This window comes from Ictalurus punctatus, chromosome 8, assembly GCF_001660625.3.
Source record: "Ictalurus punctatus breed USDA103 chromosome 8, Coco_2.0, whole genome shotgun sequence".
NCBI classification, from domain to species: Eukaryota; Metazoa; Chordata; class Actinopteri; order Siluriformes; family Ictaluridae; genus Ictalurus; species Ictalurus punctatus.
The window spans coordinates 17,131,956-17,153,816 of record NC_030423.2 but is presented as its reverse complement, the minus strand read 5'-3'; the positions used below and the strand labels follow the sequence as shown (position 1 = coordinate 17,153,816).

The 21,861-nt window shown below is 38.2% G+C and overlaps 2 protein-coding genes across 4 annotated transcripts in view; both read right to left on the bottom strand.

Annotated features, from left to right (window-relative positions):
- Window positions 1–10,086, bottom strand: part of csk (C-terminal Src kinase) — a 39,698-nt gene extending 29,612 nt beyond the window's left edge. Inside the window, exon 1 of one of the 2 annotated variants that reach the window (XM_017474062.3) lies at window positions 9,586–10,086. The gene's annotated coding sequence lies outside the window, so the exon portion shown is untranslated. Of the gene's footprint in view, window positions 1–8,870; window positions 9,015–9,585 lie in introns of those variants that run through there. The other variant, XM_017474064.3, reaches the window with a different exon arrangement.
- A 3,965-nt stretch (window positions 10,087–14,051) lies between these two features.
- edc3 (enhancer of mRNA decapping 3 homolog (S. cerevisiae)) lies at window positions 14,052–21,831 on the bottom strand. 2 transcript variants are annotated; one of them, XM_017474059.3, is made up of 7 exons: window positions 21,640–21,831; window positions 20,867–21,035; window positions 20,450–20,736; window positions 19,482–19,823; window positions 19,168–19,321; window positions 18,760–18,977; window positions 14,052–17,646 (listed from the first exon to the last, which is right to left on the bottom strand). In XM_017474059.3, exons 2-7 carry the CDS (start codon window positions 21,028–21,030, stop codon window positions 17,315–17,317), a joined length of 1,497 nt encoding a protein of 498 aa, XP_017329548.1. In that variant the 5' UTR covers window positions 21,031–21,035; window positions 21,640–21,831; the 3' UTR covers window positions 14,052–17,314. The 2 variants fall into 2 exon arrangements, with proteins under 2 accessions (XP_017329548.1, XP_047013191.1); XM_047157235.2 differs by having other exon boundaries at window positions 20,867–21,031.
- Between the last annotated feature and the right edge of the window lie 30 nt (window positions 21,832–21,861).

The window sequence follows — 21,861 nt, the reverse complement described above, 5'->3', positions numbered from 1 at the left end:
TATTTTTGTGAATTCTTTTAACAAAAGATCAAAACATTAAACAATAAAGAATTTTTCACAGCCTTCTTTGCTCATATTTACCAAGGGTGCCAATATTAGTTGCGAGCACGGTATACAGAGTCGAGTAATACCTTTTACATACAATGTGAGGACACCAAACGAACACCAAATCTCACACTCAAAACACTGGCCAATGACCTGCTGAGGAAGATAATCATTACATACATATGTCTGTATTAATTCACTTAACTAGCTTGAAATATGTTATGACCTTAAAGTAGCTACCAGTGACACTGTTTACATGCACATCAAATTCCGTTTAAGGTCTATATTCGGGTTGCAGCCATATTCCAAATACAATCTTTATATGCGTACAGGCATCAGAATATCCCTGTATACATGGATGTTGTACGTTTCCATTCCTAAATAATTAGCCTAAGCATCTGTTAGCACCTGAGCATGTGCATACATCTGTCAGTGGATTTTCTTTAAAAGGTCTTTCCATACAACAAATTTCTAATTAAAACAGGCATATTTCACAGGAGAGAATCAAAATATTGTCATAATCTGAATCAGGGAATCAGATTGTGCCATTTTCATGACAGGAATTTTGAAGTTATGTAAACAGTCATTGCGTAGCCTAGGCAATTAATGTCAATTACTGAAACAGGGGATTGGTAGCGAATCATAGCTTTTAAATGCTAGCTAATCAGTCCCGCCAGGATTTTGCAATTGCAATCAGAGATGAACACAAAATCATTGAAACTCCGCAATATTCGGAGGAGAGTGCAATTTTTCAAAAGTTACCGAAGATGTTTCGCACTTTTGGGCCAAGACGTATCATCACCACAACACGCATTCAACCAAAGCCCTCTTCGATTCACGTGCATCGAACAAGTCGTCGAAGTCTCATTTACCAACGAACATCACCGCGAAAGACTATTTCATGCAATTGCAATTTATCCAATTCAAGCAGTTTTCCGCAAAATGCATCACAAATTTTGAAGAAGAAAAAAAAAAAAGCCACAGCAAAATCAAGCATTTTTGGCCACAGATTACAGAATTTAGACTATATATGGGGAAAAAACTGAATGTTGCAAACCTTTATCATCTTATAAATGCCACACAAGGAAGAAGACTAGAGACTTTCAGTTCTGTAAGCTCCACATCTAGAAAGTTTCAAAAGGCTCAGTAAAATAACCAATATAACGTCATAAATAAACCCTTTTCAAACCTCTAGCAAATTCTCTCATCAATCAAGCGTAAATCTCAAATACTAAAGCAGTAAGTCATGGGCTTAGAAGAGAACAGCAGGCAGGGCAGATGTTACAGCAGTGTTCAGCCTGCCCATCATGAGAACTACTACTTGCAGTTCAACTCGTTAAACTCGACGAGACTCGAGATCTGCTTTGCTTCAGAAAACACATTCATGATTCAGTGGCAGGTGCTCAGAGAGAAAGGCTAAGGATTAGGAGGTATTTACTCACAGCCATATGCGGAGCACGAGAAACAGCTATGTCTCTGAACGTTCTGGGAAAAATTGCATTTGTATGCAAAGTGGGATTATAAAACAAATGGTGAGTAGAAAGCCTTAGACATGCAGACCGAGACATCACATAATATACTTCTAAAACATCACAACACTGGATTTAAAAAAAAAAAAAAAAACACCCACACCTTTAGTCAAAGGGGTCAGAGCTGAGGTTTGCAAATTTTTCCAGTCAGTGAACAACGTTATAGGATTACTTTCTCAAGGGAAAAAAAGTTCCTTTAAACTTGTTTAAACTTCAAAACTACTGAGGAATGAAAACTGAAAGATAGACACAATATTTTGAAACCTGCATAACATCATCTACATGTATGTACAAGTATAACTGCATAGTATTATAGAATTAATCATCAGCTCAAGCCTTCTTTCTAGTCAGAAAGAGTCAGAATCATTTTCATTCGTAAATTAGTTTGAACACTATTAAAAATAAAGATTTACATATTTCAAAGGCAAAAAATAAATCCACTTTTGAATGCCGAGGGTCAAAAAATCTGATTTAGTCGCTTTACACAAATCTATCGAAATTCATTTACTAAACTTTGTGACCAGTTGTGTGTTGCTTGATGAATGAAAATAGGTCTGAATAAGAGGAATGTCATTTATAGCATATTTTAATTTAACACAGATTTTTATTAACTATTAATTTTCCTACATACCTGCCGAAGTATACGTTCCAAAAGCAATACAAATCGGTAACGATTTCTAAATGGCAGTAATCAAGCCACACAGGATTTCAGTGCGTTTATTTTGTGATCGTTGCACCCAAAAATACTTGCTTTTGGTGCAGGTTTTCTCAACATTTGTGAAGCAACTTTTGGTTTTTTGTGTGTCTTTGCGGAAAATGATTTGAATTGGTGAAATCGCAATTGCACAATGTTATTTTGCACGGTCTTTTGCAGTGATGTTTGTTGGTAAATGAGACCTTTTAGCTGTACTCATGTTTGATGCGCATGAATCGAAGAGGGCGTTGGCTGAATGCGTCATGTGACATCACAACACGAGTCTTTGCAAGCTCCTCTGAATATTGGACAGTTTCTATGATCTTGCATTTATTTCTGAGATGTAAAAATCCTGGAAGGACTGAATAATATCACAGTTTCGTTTTTCTCTTGCTGGATTTAAAATCGTAAGAACATTACGAGCATTATTTGCGAAAGAAGACAAGTAGAGCAAACAAGTCAATCTCAGCACCAGCAGTGCTGATGGAGATGCCTCCGCCACCAGGAAGCTACTGAAGACGAACTATTGCCAGACATTTGACTTTACTGTGACCTCGGTCCTGTTTAGATTAATCCCAAAATATAATCGGTTCATCTGCAGGTTTCCATTTAAATTCCTCAAACATTCAAGTACTCGTGCTGGAAATATCTTGCTAACAGGAATCTCAGACAGACAAACAACTGACCTGAAAACATAATGCCTCCCCCATTCAGTGGCTGAGGCATAAAAATATAAAAACTAAATTCCAGATAAAATACATGACTGTGGGTAAATAAATAAACAATCCAGTGTGCTAGAGGGAATGAAATAGAAAAATGTATAAAAATGCATATGGATATGATTATTATTTGGCCCCAGGGCAGAGTAATAAATGCAAAACCAAACAAAAAAAAATGACTGGATAAATAAATAAAACCGAACCAAGTGCCAGAGGGTTTTTAAATAAAAAATGTAGGAAGTGCATAAAGGTTTTATGTGGATCTTGGATGGTAAATGAATTGCAAAATGTCTGTAATATTAAAACACAATGTACAGTTGGTATTGGGCTGGGCTATATGATATCGTGAAAATCAACTATACACTTTTCTGAAATATAGTTTAATGTTTTTAAACAATTTGATTAAAAACTGACTGGAAGCAGCTGATTTGATGTAACGTCGTAAAACATTTTAATTGTTTTTGAGACTTAAAACAAAACAAAACAAAAAAAACATTTCTGTACACCTTATAATATAAATCAGTGACCAGGTTTTCATTATTGCAACATATGAAAAGCATATGCCTTTGAGAATCATGAAATGATTTTTTTTTGTCACATCACCCCTTATAAAAAAAAAGAAAAAAGGTTTATGATACAAGCATGATATTGCTTTTTTTGTGATTTTCTTTCACCTGTTGTATGTATAATTGTATAGTACTACTACTATACAATGTTATGTGCTGCATAAAAATATTTGCATAATAATATGCATTTAAATACTAAGCCTTTTATGAAATACACACGTCTTGAATCGAGCACAACTGAAGTAAAGTTAAAAGTAGTTAAAAGGAAATTAAACATGCAAGGCCGAAATGATGTGGGCTTTGTGCAGCAGAAATAGAAGCTGGAAGGAAGATGTGCAGTTTGAGCCCACAGTATGTCCTTCGCCCCAGTAATTATTCCCATTCAACTTCTCCATTCCTCTGCCTCTGCTTCACTCTGCTGTACTCTCACAGAGCAGGGGGCCCTCTGATCACACTTTGCTCTGGCCAAAGTAGCTCATCCAGCTCCGTTTGATGTGCAGACTCTGGACTTCGTCAGCACAACAAGTAATCCAGCAAGCAGCCGGCAAAATGTTGGCGAAAGGTAGCTAAAAATGTCAAAACGAAAGGATTCCAGGAACTAAAAAAAAAGCATCCATGGAAGAGAGCTGGGTTGTAATAACATGCAAGGAAGCAATGTGGGTTTGTGTTGTCTGTGTGTGTGTAAAAGACTGTTGACAAACAAAAAACAAACAAAAAAAAAAAAAAAACACACAGGAGAGTTGGCCAAGCTAACTCCACCCTGAGCAGATACAGATGTTTGTCTTTCAGGGACTTGAGCTCAGCAAAACAGCTGGGCAATAACACTAGGACTGATATTGACTCATAACTGTCTTTGTTAGCGATTTAAAGCACTTCCAATAAGACAGAACTCACGCATTGCGAACTGATACGAAAATACTCTGGGCATTCGAGACCAGAGAAATCATGGTAAATAAGATATGAAAGCTCCAAAAACAATCAAAGTGTGTGCAATACAAGTACACTGAGAGCCATTCATCTTTATGCTGCAGACTTGGTGTTACACATTCCTATACAACTACAGCTGACAGATACTTGTGCCCAGTGCTGGATCTAAAGAGTTTTAAAGTGCCCCTATTTTGCTTTTTCAGATATTACCTTTCATGTAGTGTGTTATAGAGCTGTTTGTGAATGTAAAAAGTCTGCAAAGTTTCAAAAATCAAAAGTGCAGGACACGGTAATTCCAGACTTAGTTTCTGCACTAACTTATGTAATTTGGTAACAAAAAAAACCCACCTCTGGTCTTCATTGGCTGTAGTTTTGTGTTGTATACGTGTGCAGCCAGTGCACAGCTTTTAGCCTGTTAGCCTCTGCTAACCGGCTAACTCACATAATTGCCAAACTACATATAAACTTACCACTGAGAAACGTCTTGTTCTCCTCGTGCTTGCAATGGTGGTTCGGGTTTATCTTCCGATGTATCACTATTGGACTCGGGCAAAGGCAAACCGACATTATAACGGATAAACTTTGATATGGTAGTGGGCGTTTCCTCTCCAGCACACGCTGTATGAGGTAAACCAATCACAGAAGACATCCGACCTTTCAGAGAGCCTACTCTGCTCTGAAAGGAGGAGTTTAGAGTGAACGGATCCTTGAGCGAGTCATTTGTGACACTGAGAAAAAGTGGTGATGCTGCAATGGAAATTATGAGAAAAGTAAAGTGTTTTTTGACCTTGGATGCATGGAAACCTATTGCACAAGTGCTCTAAAACAAAATAAGGCATGTTTATATCTATAGCATAATAAGGGCACTTTAAACTTGATAGGAAAAGCAATGACAGGAAGGTTTGGCTAGTCTGACTAGCTTTCACTAGTCTGGTACTTCACATCACTAAATGTGGCCTACAACATCTTACTTTTAGAGAAATAAGCTAGTTATCTGACATTAAATCAGCCAACATTTTACTTACAAACAAATCTCCTAAAACAGATTAAAGAAGCTCACAAAATCCAGTCATTATCTTGCTCTGAAAGGCTCAATGGGTTCAAATGTTTGTTCAAAAGCTGGTGCATATATAAACAAACAAATGAGTGCAACCTTCAAGATTCTGAAGCTTGTGGCCAGAAAAGTGTACAATAAAAATGAGAAACTTTATGGGCCATGGGTGGAGCATGTAAATCACTATGCATTGTTTTTTCCAGGTTTTTTCCCCCACATCGGCATCATTCATTTGACAAGGATGCAGTTTCCATTGAGGCTACAATTAGTCATTTTGCTAGCTAATAAATCATCTACAAGCTGCTGACAAATTAAAAACAAAAACCCGATAGCTCTTTTATACTGTGTGGGTGATTTTGCCAGCATGGTCTGGCTATACTTGTTATGTTCGAGAGAAGCATCACTGCAATAAATAAAAGTTCTTCTGACTGATCACCTTTATCCCATAATGAAACCTTTCAATCCTGACTGGAGTGGTCCCTTTCAGGATGCCTCCGCTGCCATGTGCAGGGAACAAGGGTTCACTGAATTGTTTGATGAGCATAACAATGATGTGAATCACATCCTATGGCCTTCCCCATAATCAAACCGCAACACAACTGAGCATTTATGGAAGATTCTGGAGCGACTATTAGACAGTGATCTTCAGCACCACCGTCCCTAACATATCTATTGGAAGAACAGTGTTCATCGCTTCAGTACCATTCCGAACTAAAACTTGTCAAGTCTGTAATGAATTTGTAAAAGATTCATTACATCTGGAGTTTAGGCAGTCCAGTTGCACTGTGCTTGATGATTTTGCATCATATATATGGGCTGTGGACGTGCAATTAGCGTGGTTAGCTTCCACTTTGAAGATGCATTCCTGCAAGCCGTACTCTTCCAATACTGTTACGTTCATTCTGCTGATGCAACATTTGAGTAAACTCTAAAACGTTGCTGTCATTCTGTTTGCATCTTAATTAAGTGTGTGCATGGCACATCACAGGATCAACATGAGTGAGTGTGTCCCGCTGATGCAGCGTGACTGCTTGTTTACAGCCACACTGACTTTCGGCCGTCTGAACAGTCCTTTCACTGTGGAAGCAGCGTGTGCTTGCGAGAAGGCAGCTGCCAAAGTCAAAGGCCCGGGGGACACACACCAAATGCAACATTCATCCTGTTTACACTCTGCCTACCAGGGTGGATTTCAACTGAAGACTTTATCAAGAGACCATGTGCAAGTGAAGCACGCCGGAGCTGCTGCAAGCAACGAAAGCATCAAAGCCAGGCCTGTTTTCTAAACCACTGCACGCTTGAAAGGTAGCTGCATTCGCGCTGTATGGACACGGTAAGCAAAGTGACAGGTTTACACTACTGTAAACACAAAAAACTGGGGCTCATAAAAGCCTAAATAAAGACCATTTCACCACAGTATGTTTCTAGTCATAAAGGAAAGGAGGCTGAGCAAATAAATAAAAAATAAAAACAGTTCAGAGCAGGGGAAACCCCACCACAAATAACAGGGCTGAGCATCTAAACACATTTAGATTTCTCTGGAACAATAAAAAACAAAAACTCTCTGTGGTCAAACTGTAAAGATCAAACTATGACTTGCATCTAATACGAACAGTCTTACAAAAGGAGTGCCTTTGGTTACCAATCAAAACACTGGTGCGGGTATTACAATATCAATACTATCCTTAAGACCACTGCACATTATCGGTACAAAGCCGATGTGTAATAACACGGCTGACTGTGTGGGATGGTGCAGGCTGTGGGATTTGACTGGAACTTGCCGGAGTGCCAGTGAGGTCAGAGTGTGCGCTCTGTGCCGAGAAGGAGGAAGTGACCTTCTGAGGCCAGCACAACTAAATCCATCTCTTGTTCAATAATTCAAATCAGCTCCAAAACAACAACAAAAAAAAAACCCCACCACACTAGGCCTATTTTTGACACCAGAAGAAGAGAAGCATTTGAATAATTGCCCATTTGACTGGTGGGAATTTTTGTACATGTTCCATATTTTAATAACAAAGGAGGCATTTTTTCTGACATTGGTACTCCTAAAATTAACACCAAATTTGAGACAATAGCATTCATGTTTAGATGTTTAGATATGTGGAAACGTGCAATGCATTAATAGAAAATTCAGGCAAGTATGAGACTTAATAAAACTTAGGATACGGACCGGCCTTAAATTACACACATTATTTAAATAAAATATGCTTTCTTCTGAGGATTAGAAGAGCATGCCTAGAAAATGATTATATGTCTCAAGATATTTAACATGCACAACAATTACTGTTGTGCAAATTTCTAATTATTGTCATCGTCAACATAATTCCATTTTCAGTAAGCGCTTTATCCTGGTCAGGGCCGCAGTGGAATACACATTCACACACACATTCACACCTAGGGACAGTTCAGAGAAGCAAATTAACCCGCTAGCATGTTTCTGGGAGGTAAGACACAAAGGAACCTCAAGGATCATCACAATTTTTTTTTTTTTTTTTTACATTTTACATGACCAACTTGACACTGAAATATACATTTCTACTACTGTTCCTCCTGTTTCTTAAATCAAATTACCCCAAGTTTCCCATTTAAATTACCCAGTGTTTTAGGCCTTAAATCAGATTTATTGTCACAATCACAATTTATACACACACACACAATTTTATATACACACATATCTTATATATACACACATATCTTTTATATATATATATATATATATATATATATATATATATATATATATATATATATATATATATATATATATATATATATATATATATATATATATATTTTATATATTATATATATATATAAAAAACAGTGAAATTCTTACATCACAAAACTCCAATGACGTGTCAGTCAGTTAAATATGAACAAAGTAGATATAAGGGGGGAAAATTACAAAAATATACATGTTGGTTACGCAACAGTAACCCGGACATAAATCTAAGCATAGTAGTAACTCTAACATTGAGGCAATACTGTTTTCCTGCCAACTAAACCCCACACGGATAATGGAAAGAACACACAAAACCCAGATAGGAACCCAAGTTCACGTCTGAACTGAAGACCGGGCAGCACGTGAGACAGCAAGTTACCCACTGCACCTCTATGATACAAGATTAGGTGATTACCGTTAAATTTTCATACATCAATAACAATTCATCACAGTGTACGTCTACATCTACTCACGCTGGGAAAGAGAATCACGGCCTTTTCCACGAAGGACAGTTGAGCACCGTTAGAAGACAACTGTCCCTAAGCAATCTTCATATATCATACTTCGTATAAGACTCCCATAAAATTAAATTTTAAAAAATTATGCTTACTTACACAAGCTTTTCCCCATTAGAACGCAGAGACGTTGCTGTTTTGAAGTGCCCATGATAATGTCATTGACTGAATATTGCGGTCTATTGTATAAATGATCAGCACAAGACTACTACTTTCTTCAGTTCCCAGATCTATAATAAGGACATGAAGCCATCAAATCCCCAAGGTTCCAGTTAACCATAGTGCACTGGGGGAGGAGGGTCGATCCTCAGCCCGAATGAAGCACTCACTTCCTCCATCCTGACAAACTGGCCAGACTCAAGAGGACACCGTGTGCCATTTTATTACGTGAACATTACTGGGAATTTACTGGGAATACCAGACCATTAACAAAACCCAGTGGACCACTTGAGAGTTAATATGCACTGAAGCTTCAACAAGGCCACTTGAGACAGCATAACTGGGACAGCTGTGTGGAGGCCAAGCCCTTCTACATACTTTATATCCTGCACAATGTGCCCATTTGAAATGTTCTTCAAATGACTACATTGTGTATGGAGAATAAATGAAGCCGTGCATGGGATGAGGACAGAAAAGGGAGAAGCCAAGTCAGTATAGGCAAATAGAGAGGAAGAGATAGAAGTTAGGACATGTATGTAGGACTATACTTGCAATCGCATGGATTTAAATAACACTACAGACACCAAAAGAACTTGTTTGAGGTGTTAAACATCCACCAGGCCAGCAGATATGTTGATAATAAACACAAACTGACCTGTATCCGCTTGCTTGTTGAGTGGTGCAACACTGGTGAGAAGCAAATTAGGAAACTGTTTTGAAGATGTTCCTAATAACTGGTCGGCTTCAGGTCCGAGTCAAAGCACCAGCCGCAGTTTTGTTCCCTGACGAGTCAAAAACATGCAACAGCCGAAGGAGAAGGTCTTCCTCTCAAGTGAGACTCCGCTTGTTTCATCAACACAGACAATAGAGAAAGGCGTAAACCTAAAGCCTTAAAACACTGTGAAAGCTTCAACCATAACACCCAGGCCAGTGCGCTAACCCTAAACCGGAATCAGACTGGTGCAGCTCGAGAGCTTCAACAAAGGCACTCAAGGCTGTCTGCATCCGCTATTGCACGTTTCCAATCTGTAATGAGAGCAAAACCCTTCAGCAGACCTGCTTCTGCTCTCGGTAACCGCCAACACACATTCTCACACACACATTCACACAGGCGTCCTCAAAAGGAAGCGGACTTTTTTTTTCTTTGCTTTTTTTTTTCTCCACGAGCCACGCTAGAGCGCATGCGCATTTATGGGCACGCGCGCATCTCCATGCCAACCAAGCCTAAATGAAATTACAGTTGAGGTCAGCATCTATAAAATGTTAAACACTTAAGAAAAATGATAACTGGGATCATAAATTTTTGGTTTTTATTTTATTTAGCACTGTCCTGAATAAGCTATTTCACATAACAGATGTTTACATGTAATCCACAAAACACAATGATAACTGAATTTACACAAAGTAGCCAGTTCAAAAGTCTACATCCTGTATGCTTGATTATCAATACTGTGTGTTGTTACCTGGATGATCAGTGTCTGTGTTTATGTTTTGTGATAGTTGTTCATGAGTCCTTTGTTTGTCCTGAACAGTTAAACTGTGTCCACTGTTCTTCAGAAAAATCCTCCAGGTCCTGCACATTCTTTGCTTTTCCAGGGTATTCTGCATATTTGACTCCTTTCCAACAGCGGCTATATGATGCTGAGATCCATCTTTTCACTGTGAGGACAACTGAGGGACTCGTACACAACTATTACAAAAGGTGCAAACATTCACTGATGCCCAAGAAGGGAACATAATACATTAAGAAACAGGGGGTGTAAGCTTTTGAACAGGACGATCGATGTAAATTGTTATTTTGTGATATGGGAAACATTTAAATATATGTAGCATAAAATTATGTAGCTTCTGAAGGGCAATACTAAAATAAGAAAATAAGAGGGGAAAAAGAAAAAAAAGATCTTTAAACAAAATAATTTAACTATGTAGAGTGTTTCCAAATGCTAGCAGATTTCCGTGCTAAAATTTATGACGATATATATATATATATATATATATATATATATACACACATACATACACACATATATACACATATATATGAACAACACAGCACAGTAACTGCTAAAGCAGGACAATGGGCACAGTGACAGTGTAGTGCCGACCAGTACACAGTTCTAGTATGGAAGTGTCCAAAATAACAGGTAGTACAAAAGAATAACAATATAATTTAAGAAAATATATCATTAAGTAAATAAATAAATAAATAAATAAATAGATAGATAGATAGATAAATGCTGTGAATATAAATATAACATACTCCGACAGTATTCAGCAGATAAGCTTATACCATATGTGGACATAGCAGTTATTACGGTGACAGCCAGGAAAAGAGGATAGTGGTGACAAGAATTTGAACATAATTTTTTTTAAGTACAGTAGCAACAAAAATACAGCTTGCCAGTACAAAAATGTGCAAAAAATTTTAAGGGGAGTGGGATGGTGATCAGTTCAGTATGAGTGTGTGTCAGTCCAGTCAGTGAGTATTGAGGAGTCTGATGGCTTGGGGGATGAAACGGTTACACAGTCTGGCCGTGAGGGCCCTGGTAACTTTTTCCAGATGGCAGGTTTGTCTGAGAGGTGTGTCGGGTCCTCCACAATGCTGTTGGTTTGCGGATGCAGCGTGTGGTGTAAACGTCTATGATCGAGGGAAGAGAGACCCTGATGATCTTCTCAGCCTGTTCTCATTATCCGCTGCACGGTCTTGCGATCCGATCTGGTGCAATTTCCAAACCAGACAGTGATGCAGCTGCTCAGGATGCTCTCAATGGTTCCTCTGTAGAATGTGGCGAGGATGAGGGGTGGGAGATAGGCTTTCTTCAGCCTTCACAGAAAGTAGAGGCACTGCTGGGCTTTCTTAGTTATGGAGCTGATGTTGAGGAACCAGGTGAGGTTCTCTGCCAGGTGAACACCAAGGAATTTGGTGCCCTTGACGATCTCCACGGAGGAGCAGTCATCGTTCAGCAGAGAGCCGTGCTCTCCTGATCTCAACAGCCATCTCTTTTGTTTTGTCCACATTCAGAGACAGGTTCTTGGCTCTGCACAAGTCCTTTAACCGCTGCACCTCACCTCTTTATGCTGACTTGTTGTTCTTGCTGATGAGACCCACCACGGTCGTGTCATCGGCGAACTTGATGTGATTCGAGCTGTGCGTTGATGCACAAACATGAGTCAGCAGAGTGAATAGCAGTGGACTGAGCACATCCAGTGTTCCACGGACTGGCTCCAGATCCACTGTGACCATGACCAGGATAAAGCCGTTATTAAATATAAATAATGAATATATTAATGAATTAAAAAACAGGCCAAAAAGAACAAGGAACTAAATTGCATGCCCAGGATTTGTTTCATGGTGTAATATGACTGTCTACTTAATTACACTGCTGTATTGGACTCATAGTTGCTCTAAAGTTTCTAATACTCAAGGGCTCTGGTAAAGCTACCTACTAAACTTACAACATGAGCTAGAAATGAGGACTAAACTGCTCAGAGTTTTGAGGACAGACATACAAGATCCCAACTCTTTGGCATTCTGGTCTAACGTCGCCACCTTGTGAGAATTTAGGAGTTTGTTGTTAGCTTTGAACTGAACAGCTCGAATCAATAAACACAGAAAAGGAATCCTACATAGACAACTTGGTCCAACTGCATTAATAAATCATGTTTTTACTTAGTGCAAGATTGAGTGCTACAATGCACCTGCATGACAGCATGCTCCTTATACAGGGGTGCCTGAACGTTTTATAGATTTTCTATATCTCTGCATAAATATGACCTAAAACATCAGATTTTCACACTAAAACTAAACAAAGAGAACCCAATTATCATGTAACCTTGTAACTGGAGATGCACGATACTAAATTTCTCTGCCTATACTGATAACCGATTATTCAGAGTGATATTGGCCGATACGATAACCGATAGTTTTGCCGTTTATGCCTTGTTTTAAATTAATAATTAATAGACTCCTCAATTCTGAAAGAAATGCAAATAAAAACTCTCTCCATTTCAGAAAGTTGTTTCACAGTAACTGGTCTCAAACAGAAAACACATTACTCTAACATTAAGACATGAACTAAATTCCGAAGATTAAAGTAAGATTTCTTAACTTACTGAATGTTATTAATTCATATTAACATGGACTGAATTCTAAAAAACCTCCAGTTAGTCTCACATTCACTCTCCACAAACAAAATCATTTCGAATTCATCACTGAACATCAAACTAGTAATATATAATAAACTTATATATATATATATATATATATATTTATATATATTTTAAGGGGATATGAAATATAGTACTCTACAAATATATTTTCTGTGTGATATATACTTTGTCAACTCATCTTCATTTAAATCTTTCAAATGTGTATTGACACTTTAATTCAGCGTGGCCAAAAAAAAACAAAATTTAGACTTGACGCCGAAACTCCTGCTTCACTTCTGCTCACTTCCAGTGTAAGATTTTAGCAGTGTAGAGTTTACAGAGCTTACAAACTGCAGATTTGTCATCATTCCACACAAGAGACATCATCTTTACACACAGCACGAAACCGATGCTCTCCCACCCACTTTTGATTGACGGGATATAATCGGCCCCGATCATCGGATGTTTTTAAACTATCAGCCTATAGCGTGAAAAATTGCCTTTAAATCGGCCGATACATCTCCACTTGTAACCTTTTCCAGCCAGATGAGCATCAATGGCTCTTTTGCTGTGGGCCTCAGAAATCTCCTTTATTCATGCCATGATACACTTCTACAAACAGACTTTTGTGAAGATCAGACTTTGATAGATCCCTGTTCTTTAAATAAAACAGGGTGCTCACTCCACACCCTTCACCCCACTGATTGAAAACACCTGACTAATTTCACCTTCAAATTAACTGCTAATCCTAGAGGTCCACATACTTTTGCCACTCATATGTAATATTGGATCACTTTCCTAAATAAATAAATGACCAAGTATAATATTTTTGTCTCATTTGTTTAATTAAGTTCTCTTTGCCTACTTGTAGGACTTCTGATGACAAAAGATTTTTTAAAAAATTCTAAAGGGTTCACAAGCTTTCGTAAAAAGGTAGCTTGGATGACCAATAATATTACATTACAACCGAGCTGCAGTCAATACTTTATTCATTCAATCTCAAGTTTAACATTTTGTCAACCATAATGTATTGACACCCAAATCTTTCTAAACATTGATGTTATACATCAGTGACTTTGAAATAAGGTCGTTCTTTCACAAACCAAGCCACAGTAGTCACAAACTAAATCATACTTTGCAATTGTGTTATGTTCCAAACAATGAACCAGGAGAGTAAAATAGTCATTTTTGTTGTAAGCTTCTCAGACACAGTGGATAGCCCCCCCCCAAAAAAAGGAAAGAACATCAGGAAATGTTTTGCATTTTTTAAATAGCCCTAAATCTCAACAGTGAACATGACTATAAACAAAACAAGGCCCCATTATAACTAATGTTGGCTTTAGATGGCTAGGGGACTAAACACCCATTCTCACTGCATTACAGGGAAGCAAAAAATAAAACAAAATAATTATGCTAACTGCAAATGACCACAGAAAAAAACATCAGTTTTTTTGCAGGGGAAAGGGAAAAAAAAAGAAGAAAAAGAAAAAGAAAAAAGGACACCACCTTTTTTTGGTCTGTTGTCAGAAATAAATGTAGTTAACAAATCTCTCTACAAAGAAATTAAGTTAAATCTCTCATTCCTGGAATGATACAAGTGCATTTATCTGCACACAATATGCTCAACTCAGTGCTTAGGGTATAATACACACTTGTTACTGCTTCAAAAAACAATCAAAAAAAAAACAACCCTCTGCTGGAATAAATTGAATCCAACTGTTTTGAGGTGAACAAAATGAAAATGAACAAAACAAGTTATTGCAATATAAATTAGCTCTGAACCCTTTAACCAGCATCAATTCTAGCTTCATTTCAAAAAAAAAAAAAAAAAAAAAAAAAAAAAAAAAAAAAAAAATGCAAATAAATGACCAGAGCTATTCTTTAGGAATATTTGGAAGCTTCAATTTTCACCATTCTTTCTTACAAAGCACTTAAGCAAGAAACAAATGAAAAAAAATGAATAATGCTGAAAACTATCAGAATATCTTGCATTAAAGAGCAGATACAAGTTGCTCAGCTGTGTGAGCCTAGTGCCTTGAGACACACGTTAGTCCTCAAACGTTGATTATACTTTGCCTAATCACTCACAGATTCAAGGTTCATTCAAGATTTAATATTGCAAAAGTCAATGACAACAAGGCAAAACTCCAAACCCTGTTGGCTGCACTGCTGCAAATTAGAGAACTAGAAGACTGAGAACTCATTAATAGCTGAGAGCTAAGCTAGACATTTTCATAGCTATGATTTAAGTGTCTCTGCATTAAATGACACTCAGCTAATTAATACTGTACACTTCAGTAAAGATAGTGCAAGTGCAGCTGATCTATTATAAATGCCTAGATTTCGACTCAGCGACACATTTGGCACTTTGTACGACGTATTTTCACAACCGCCTTCTGGTCTTTTACTAGAACTACAGACACGGGGTCAGCAACTTCCTTCGTATACTTGATATTTTCTTCCCAACACAGGAGAGGTAAGGATTCTAGCTTTAGATTTTGTAGAAACGAAAAGTGTAATCTAAAACACCATCCTCATTTTAAAGACAGCTAATATTCACTACTTGACAAATGATGAGTGCAGCTATGAAGGGGAATAGGCTTTGATATGCAATATACTATTATTGTCATCTATTAAAGAAGCACTTCATATACATTTTCTTGTCACTCTACCACTGTCCACAAACATGTAACATTTTTGCTAAATTTCACAATAGGTGGCCAATCCAGGAATTCCCATAAAGCAACTTTAAAGCCAAGGAAACTGCAAATAGAAAGAGAGGCAGAGGGAAGAATAAAAGCACTCCCCATGCGTCTCCTTAAATCAAACTTCACTGTCATGTATAAAATGCAGCATGTCGAGTACTACCATGCCTTCCTACTCGAGTAACGTCAGGTTAAACTGTGGAAATATCTCTGTGTACATGCAAACCATTTGTATTTTTCTCCAATGACAATACATGATGAAAACTAGCCTAAAGAAAAACTACAACAAAAACCATTAAAAAAAAATGGGGGGGAGAGATTAAATTACAAAACAAGAAAAATATTCTACAAAAGTTAATAAGGGTGACAAAAACAATATTGTTCAGTCAACAAGACTGACATAGTTAAAATGTTTAACACTGAACAATTTCAAAAGTTCCTTTTCTCAAGCAACCAAATGGTAGATTTTCTTTAAAGACACAACTCCGTTTAAATGAAAACTGAAAGTGTTAAACTTTCAAATACAAACAGCTTGGAATTGGAGAGCTTCTTGTTGTTTGTATATCTGTTCATCATGAAACTTGTATAAAAGTGTGCAACGTCATAAAGTACAAGTGTAGATCCGTTTCCAAATAAGCTTATAATAATGTCACATCAGACAAAAAGTACCAAAACTGCTGCACAATTCTTGTAAGAAAAATAAACCGTTTGAATAAGTGATGTGAACTGTTGGTGTTTGTCTGTCATTCAGGCCAATAAATAAAATTAACCTGTATGGTACTGAGAGAAAAATGAAAGGATATTTTTCAGTACATTTTCCTACCTGCTTGGGTGACAGAAAGTCAAACAAGGCTTTGATTACCTCTTTAAATACCCCAAGGCCCTTTGACTCCGCACATCAGTGTTGACTTTGATCACATTTGGCACAAGCTTGAAAAAAAAAGTCAAATTAAATCCCTAAATGCTACAATTATTTTCCAGACAAGGAAGAAGCAAATTGAACGAATTCATTTCAATACAAAATAACTGTTGAGCATTGAAAGGAATCTAAGCAAAATAGACTGTTTAACTCGGATAAACAAGTCCCAAGCAGGATTGTTCTGGTTCTGCGTTGATGTCATCTCTACACAGCATGTAATAAGATGAAATATCACGTCTTTGTGCAAACAGATCTGAGCCCCACTGCTCAAACCCCATCGTTAGTCTGTAAAGACTATAAAGAATCAATTAAAGATAAATTCGATTCAAAATAAAAATGCAGAAAGTGTCAGAGGCTGGCTCTGCAGTAAACACGCAGAAGGCAGAACCACAAGCTGGGTGTGTTCCTCTAGTCTTCTTCCCTTTTCCCAAATTCAACATCCAGGACTTGAATATAGCTTTAAAGAATTTAACAGAAATAAGATGCTGGAATCAGAACCACAACAGAAGGAGCTTGCTCACACTGACATCTGATCACCCTGGGATTTAAGGCAGGTTCTGGCTCACTGACCCTGTGCCTGACACCCTGTTACAGTCTGGGTTACAGCATGTTTATGTGTGCAGTGGGATGACAAACTTGCAGCCGAAGGGCGAGTGGTACTTGATGCCCACCTCCTGAAACACTTGGCGAGGGACGCCAATATCACACAGGTAGACTCGACCTGCTCTCTCTGGCAGCGGGAGCGGGAGGCCCAGGCAGAGGGACCACTTTGCCTCCACAGCTTGCTCCTGCCCGCTCACTGGAGGATCTATACTAAGCACAGGGGCTCGGTTCTGATTGGCCCAGTCAGCCGCTGCACGGTACCACGGCTGCTCCCTCAGGAAAGTGTTCTCATGAGAGTCCAGACAGTTTATGACCAGGTCCACTGGGGTATCTGGTAAATCTGAGAGAGAGCACAGAGAAAAGATTGCAGCTTACCAACAAGTGCATTAACATGGCTGGGATACTTGATCATTTAAAATGACAAAACTTTCATATATTCCATCATTTTAATGTAAACAATGCATCTCAAAACAATACACATGAATTGTGAAGACCTCAATTAAGAGGCTAATTTGGACTCGTTATATTCACACGTTAATTCAAATAAAATATTCTACCATTTTTAAATCCTCAAAGCACAGCGACTACTTCCACCTACTGCTGACACTGCTTCACTAAAAGGCTCCAACTATCTACACCCATTTGAAAACAACATCAAGACAATTAGTGAGACTGAACTGTGGTCGCTCTTAAAAAAAACAAAACAACCTTGTTTTGGCTGCAGCTGAGTTTTACCTTCTGTATCCGTTTTACATTTCTTATCTGATGTGAGAATGTCTTAATATCAGGTGCAATACAAACACACTCCCCAATGCACCATACAGTTAAACTATTTACAGAATTACAAAGTAATTAATAATAATAATAAGAAATACAAATTATTTTTTTCCTTATGCTGCAGTTAATACCAAACTATAAATCATTCTATGATTCATTGCATGTGTGAGTTTGCTTGATTTCCTAAAAGGTGCCAATAATTCTGGAGGTGAAAGTACCTTTAGTTATCATTCTCTAGGTAGGAAAAACCTATTCAGACAACCTGACAAGACAGGCCTTAATGAATTTAGCGTGTACGCCGGTAGAAAACCACAACCTTGGTGGAAAACCACCAACTACCAACATATCTAATTTAAAACAGTAAAATTGAAATGCATTTAACTAAAGGTTTTGTTCATGACTTGAAACGACAAGGTCTGAATTGTGATGAGCTCCTATTACAAATAAAGATTAGTATAGGCTTTAACCTCTTTAATTTGATTTAACCTGCCACATAACAGCTTTTCTTTTGATTTGCATTATACTGCTGATTTTCTTTGATCAAATCATAAAAAAAGATAATATATTTGAATATTTGTGAATCACAACATTGAATTACATCTGAATAAGATTCAATGCCAAGTTTTACAGTGGGCATTATAAGTACAGCACTAGCAACATGTGACTGCACAAGTACCTTTGACGCTGGAAACCTGTTTGCCTCCCGTCTTGCCGAACAGTGCAAGTTCACTGGTGATGGCTTCTAGCATTTTCACAAAGTTAGGGAGGAAGAGGACGACCTCCACTTCGTGGTTAGCCAGGTGGCGGCCGCAGCTGATTCCCTGAGCTCCCTGTACATGCGGCCCACACAGCAAAGCCACCGTTGGACGCTGGTGCAAATTTTTAGGTGTGAGTCTGCAAAAGATGTAATGTAATGTAGTGCTTGGTTTTTCCACAAAAGGAGATCTACATTGCTCTGGAACAAAACCACCACAAACAAAGGCCAATTTGAAATATAATGTTTGCTGCAGTTATAATTATGTACATTTATAAAAAATAATTAAAACCCCATACAGCCTTAAATACCGTTAAATCACACACCGACCTGTTTGGGCCTCCAAGCAGTGTGAGAGCCATCTGACTGGCACACACTCCAGTCATCTCCAGCCTACGCTCCAGAGAGAGACCGTAATTCTCAGCCACACTCAGCAAGCGCTTGTGCAACTCGTACGAGATACTGGGGACAACAAGCCCCGAATCTTGGAACACAAAAAAAAAGTCTATGACACCACTACATCAGTGAATTATTTACAAGATGTAGAACAAAAACTATAAATCGTGGAATTAAATAACCCAATTATAATCACCTTCAAATAAAACAGGATGGTCATTAATTTTAAGTACTGATCATATTCTTACCAGTGCTATATTCCTTTGCCCCAGCCTGAGGCACTATGATCTGTCTATACACAACGGGCTTGGCTTCCAGAATGTTCTCATCATGTCGGTAACGCGAGGGTGTCTGCTCTGCAGGATTCCCCCGTGTCCGTGCACCGTTACCTCTCCGGTCTGATGAATCGATCTGCGAGAAGACGGCAGCTTTGTCGAAGAGTGCCAAGTTCCCCTCAAAGTCAAAATCCTCATCTAGAACATCGTCAATGCTGTCGCCAAAACATTCATCATCTTTGTTCTTCATCAGGCCATTCTTCGAGCCGTTCTTCTTCGGAGTGACCTGATTTGCTAATCTACTGCTCGACGACCCTGGAAGAAAAATAAACAAGCACTTCACATATATACATGTGTGTGTATATTACAAAATTATATTTATTTATATGAAATGAATGGAAAAACAAAATATTAAAAAAATAAATAAATGCAGCTCAGACATCTGTTTAGTAACAAAACATGCAGGTTTATTTGAACACTTCCGTCAGTGCAGCAACTCAATACAGGCTTGTTGTGTCATGTTGTTGCAATGAAAAACTGCCCGAGGGTGCTGTGGGATACGGAATTGTGATTGACCCACAAGGGGAGAGGAGAAGAAGTGAAACACAGTTGCATGTTTCTCTGACAAATACCTTATTTCTTTAACAAGTGTAATATACCACATATAAGTTACACCAAGCCAGAAGCATGTAAAGTCAGATTCTACTCTATTCACTGGAATATCATGACACACAGCTTAATTTAAAGGGTTTTCACAACTCCTGATTAATTATAATGATTTATTTTGACAATAATTTGTCCAATATTGTTCTGTTGTCCTGTCCATCTTGTGGATGTATTGTAGGTTTTGCATTAGTATCACACTGTCATTCCAAAGTATATATAAAAAGTCATATAAAAGAAGGCTTTGTGCAACCAGTATATATTGTGTATATACTTACACGAGTTGTGTCTTCGTCTGAAGCCTTTACTCTGGCCTACCATATCTACGTGGCGCTCTACATAGCTCTTGGAGTAGTGCTGTGAAGGAGACATGCCTCCATCATGAAGCCTAGGCTCAGCTTTGGGCACGTTTACAGGAGTGCTATTGACTCCGCTACCTCCACCTTTATCCTTGCGTCCAGCGTAACCAGTTACAGAGGAGCCAGATTCAGGAACACTCCGCTTCGTGACTCCATTGGAGCAGTTACGGATTTCCAAGATTTTGAGCTCTTTGATATCCATGGCACTGTAAACACATAGAAGGAGAAGCATTGTCAGAATGCAGGAAATATATTTAGTCTAGAGGATAACGTCCCAGAACCATGACTGTGTTACACAGCCAATTCACGGGATGGATTCTGAACCTGAGCCCCTACCTGAAAGTGACCTCAGGCACAGGACACTTGATGCCATTGTGAAACGGTTGTTTGAGGGAGATGGTTTGAGTGGCCTGATCAACCGAGGACACTTCTCCTTGATACACTCCCAAAGTTGGACCACAGTTGATTGAAACAAGGCTGCCCAACCAGTCTGCTGCCATTCTGTCTGAGAATCACATTTATCAGGAAAAGAAGCAGAGTAATGAGTACAGGATCATAGCTTTAGCCACATCCAGTGTATTCAATCCTGCAGATGCAATCACACATCATCTCAATAATAAAGCTAGCAATATCACCCGTTTCCAACACATTATTAAAGCAAATATTTGTATCAGTTTTGACTGATTAACAAAAAGTCAATGTGACTGTGGGCTCTCGCGAAAACACCCGGCTGAGTCGTATTTTATTTGCAGAGCTGGCTGCTATTTCCAAGCACATTAGCAAAGTTAGCTAGCTAAAGAGGCCTGACTGAATAAGAGGCTAAAGCAGATGTACATATTATATACAGAAACACGCGCGGTCAAGATAACCAAAAAATAATTATATGTGGAAAAATACACACACAAAAATCCAACCGAAAACAACTATTTTGGTTAACGTAACTCTCTACTACAAAGAACGCAGCAACTAGCGGCTAGCTATGTATAACACGGATGCTAGCTTCTGGCTAGTTCAAATAGTCAGCTAGCTAACTACTTAGTAACTAGCTAATGGCTCGCTTAAAGATCACTGTCTTGATCAGTTTGAACGAGTTATACTCAGATACACACCTGGGAAAAGAAATAAATGTTTGAATTTTAAATGAGTAAATAACGTTTCAATAAATTTGCGTGTACGTCTTTTCTTTTCTTTTCTTTTCTTTATATTTTCTTATTTTCTTATTTTCTTTCTTTCTTTCTTTCTTTCTCTCTCTCTCTCTCTCTCTCTCTCTCCCTCTATCTCTCTCACACACACACTCTCTGAATTTCTTCTCCCGCGCCGCTGAGGGTCAA

Excerpts from the sequence above, each read along its gene's own strand:
- edc3 (XM_017474059.3), bottom strand. The coding sequence starts at position 21,030 with ATGGCAGCAGACTGGTTGGGCAGCCTTGTTTCAATCAACTGTGGTCCA. Across the intron at positions 18,978-19,167 it reads CTGCTTGGAGGCCCAAACAG|ACTCACACCTAAAAATTTGC; the intron begins GTCGGTGTGTGA and ends CATCTTTTGCAG. Across the intron at positions 17,647-18,759 it reads ACAGGTTTCCAGCGTCAAAG|ATTTACCAGATACCCCAGTG; the intron begins GTACTTGTGCAG and ends GCTCTCTCTCAG.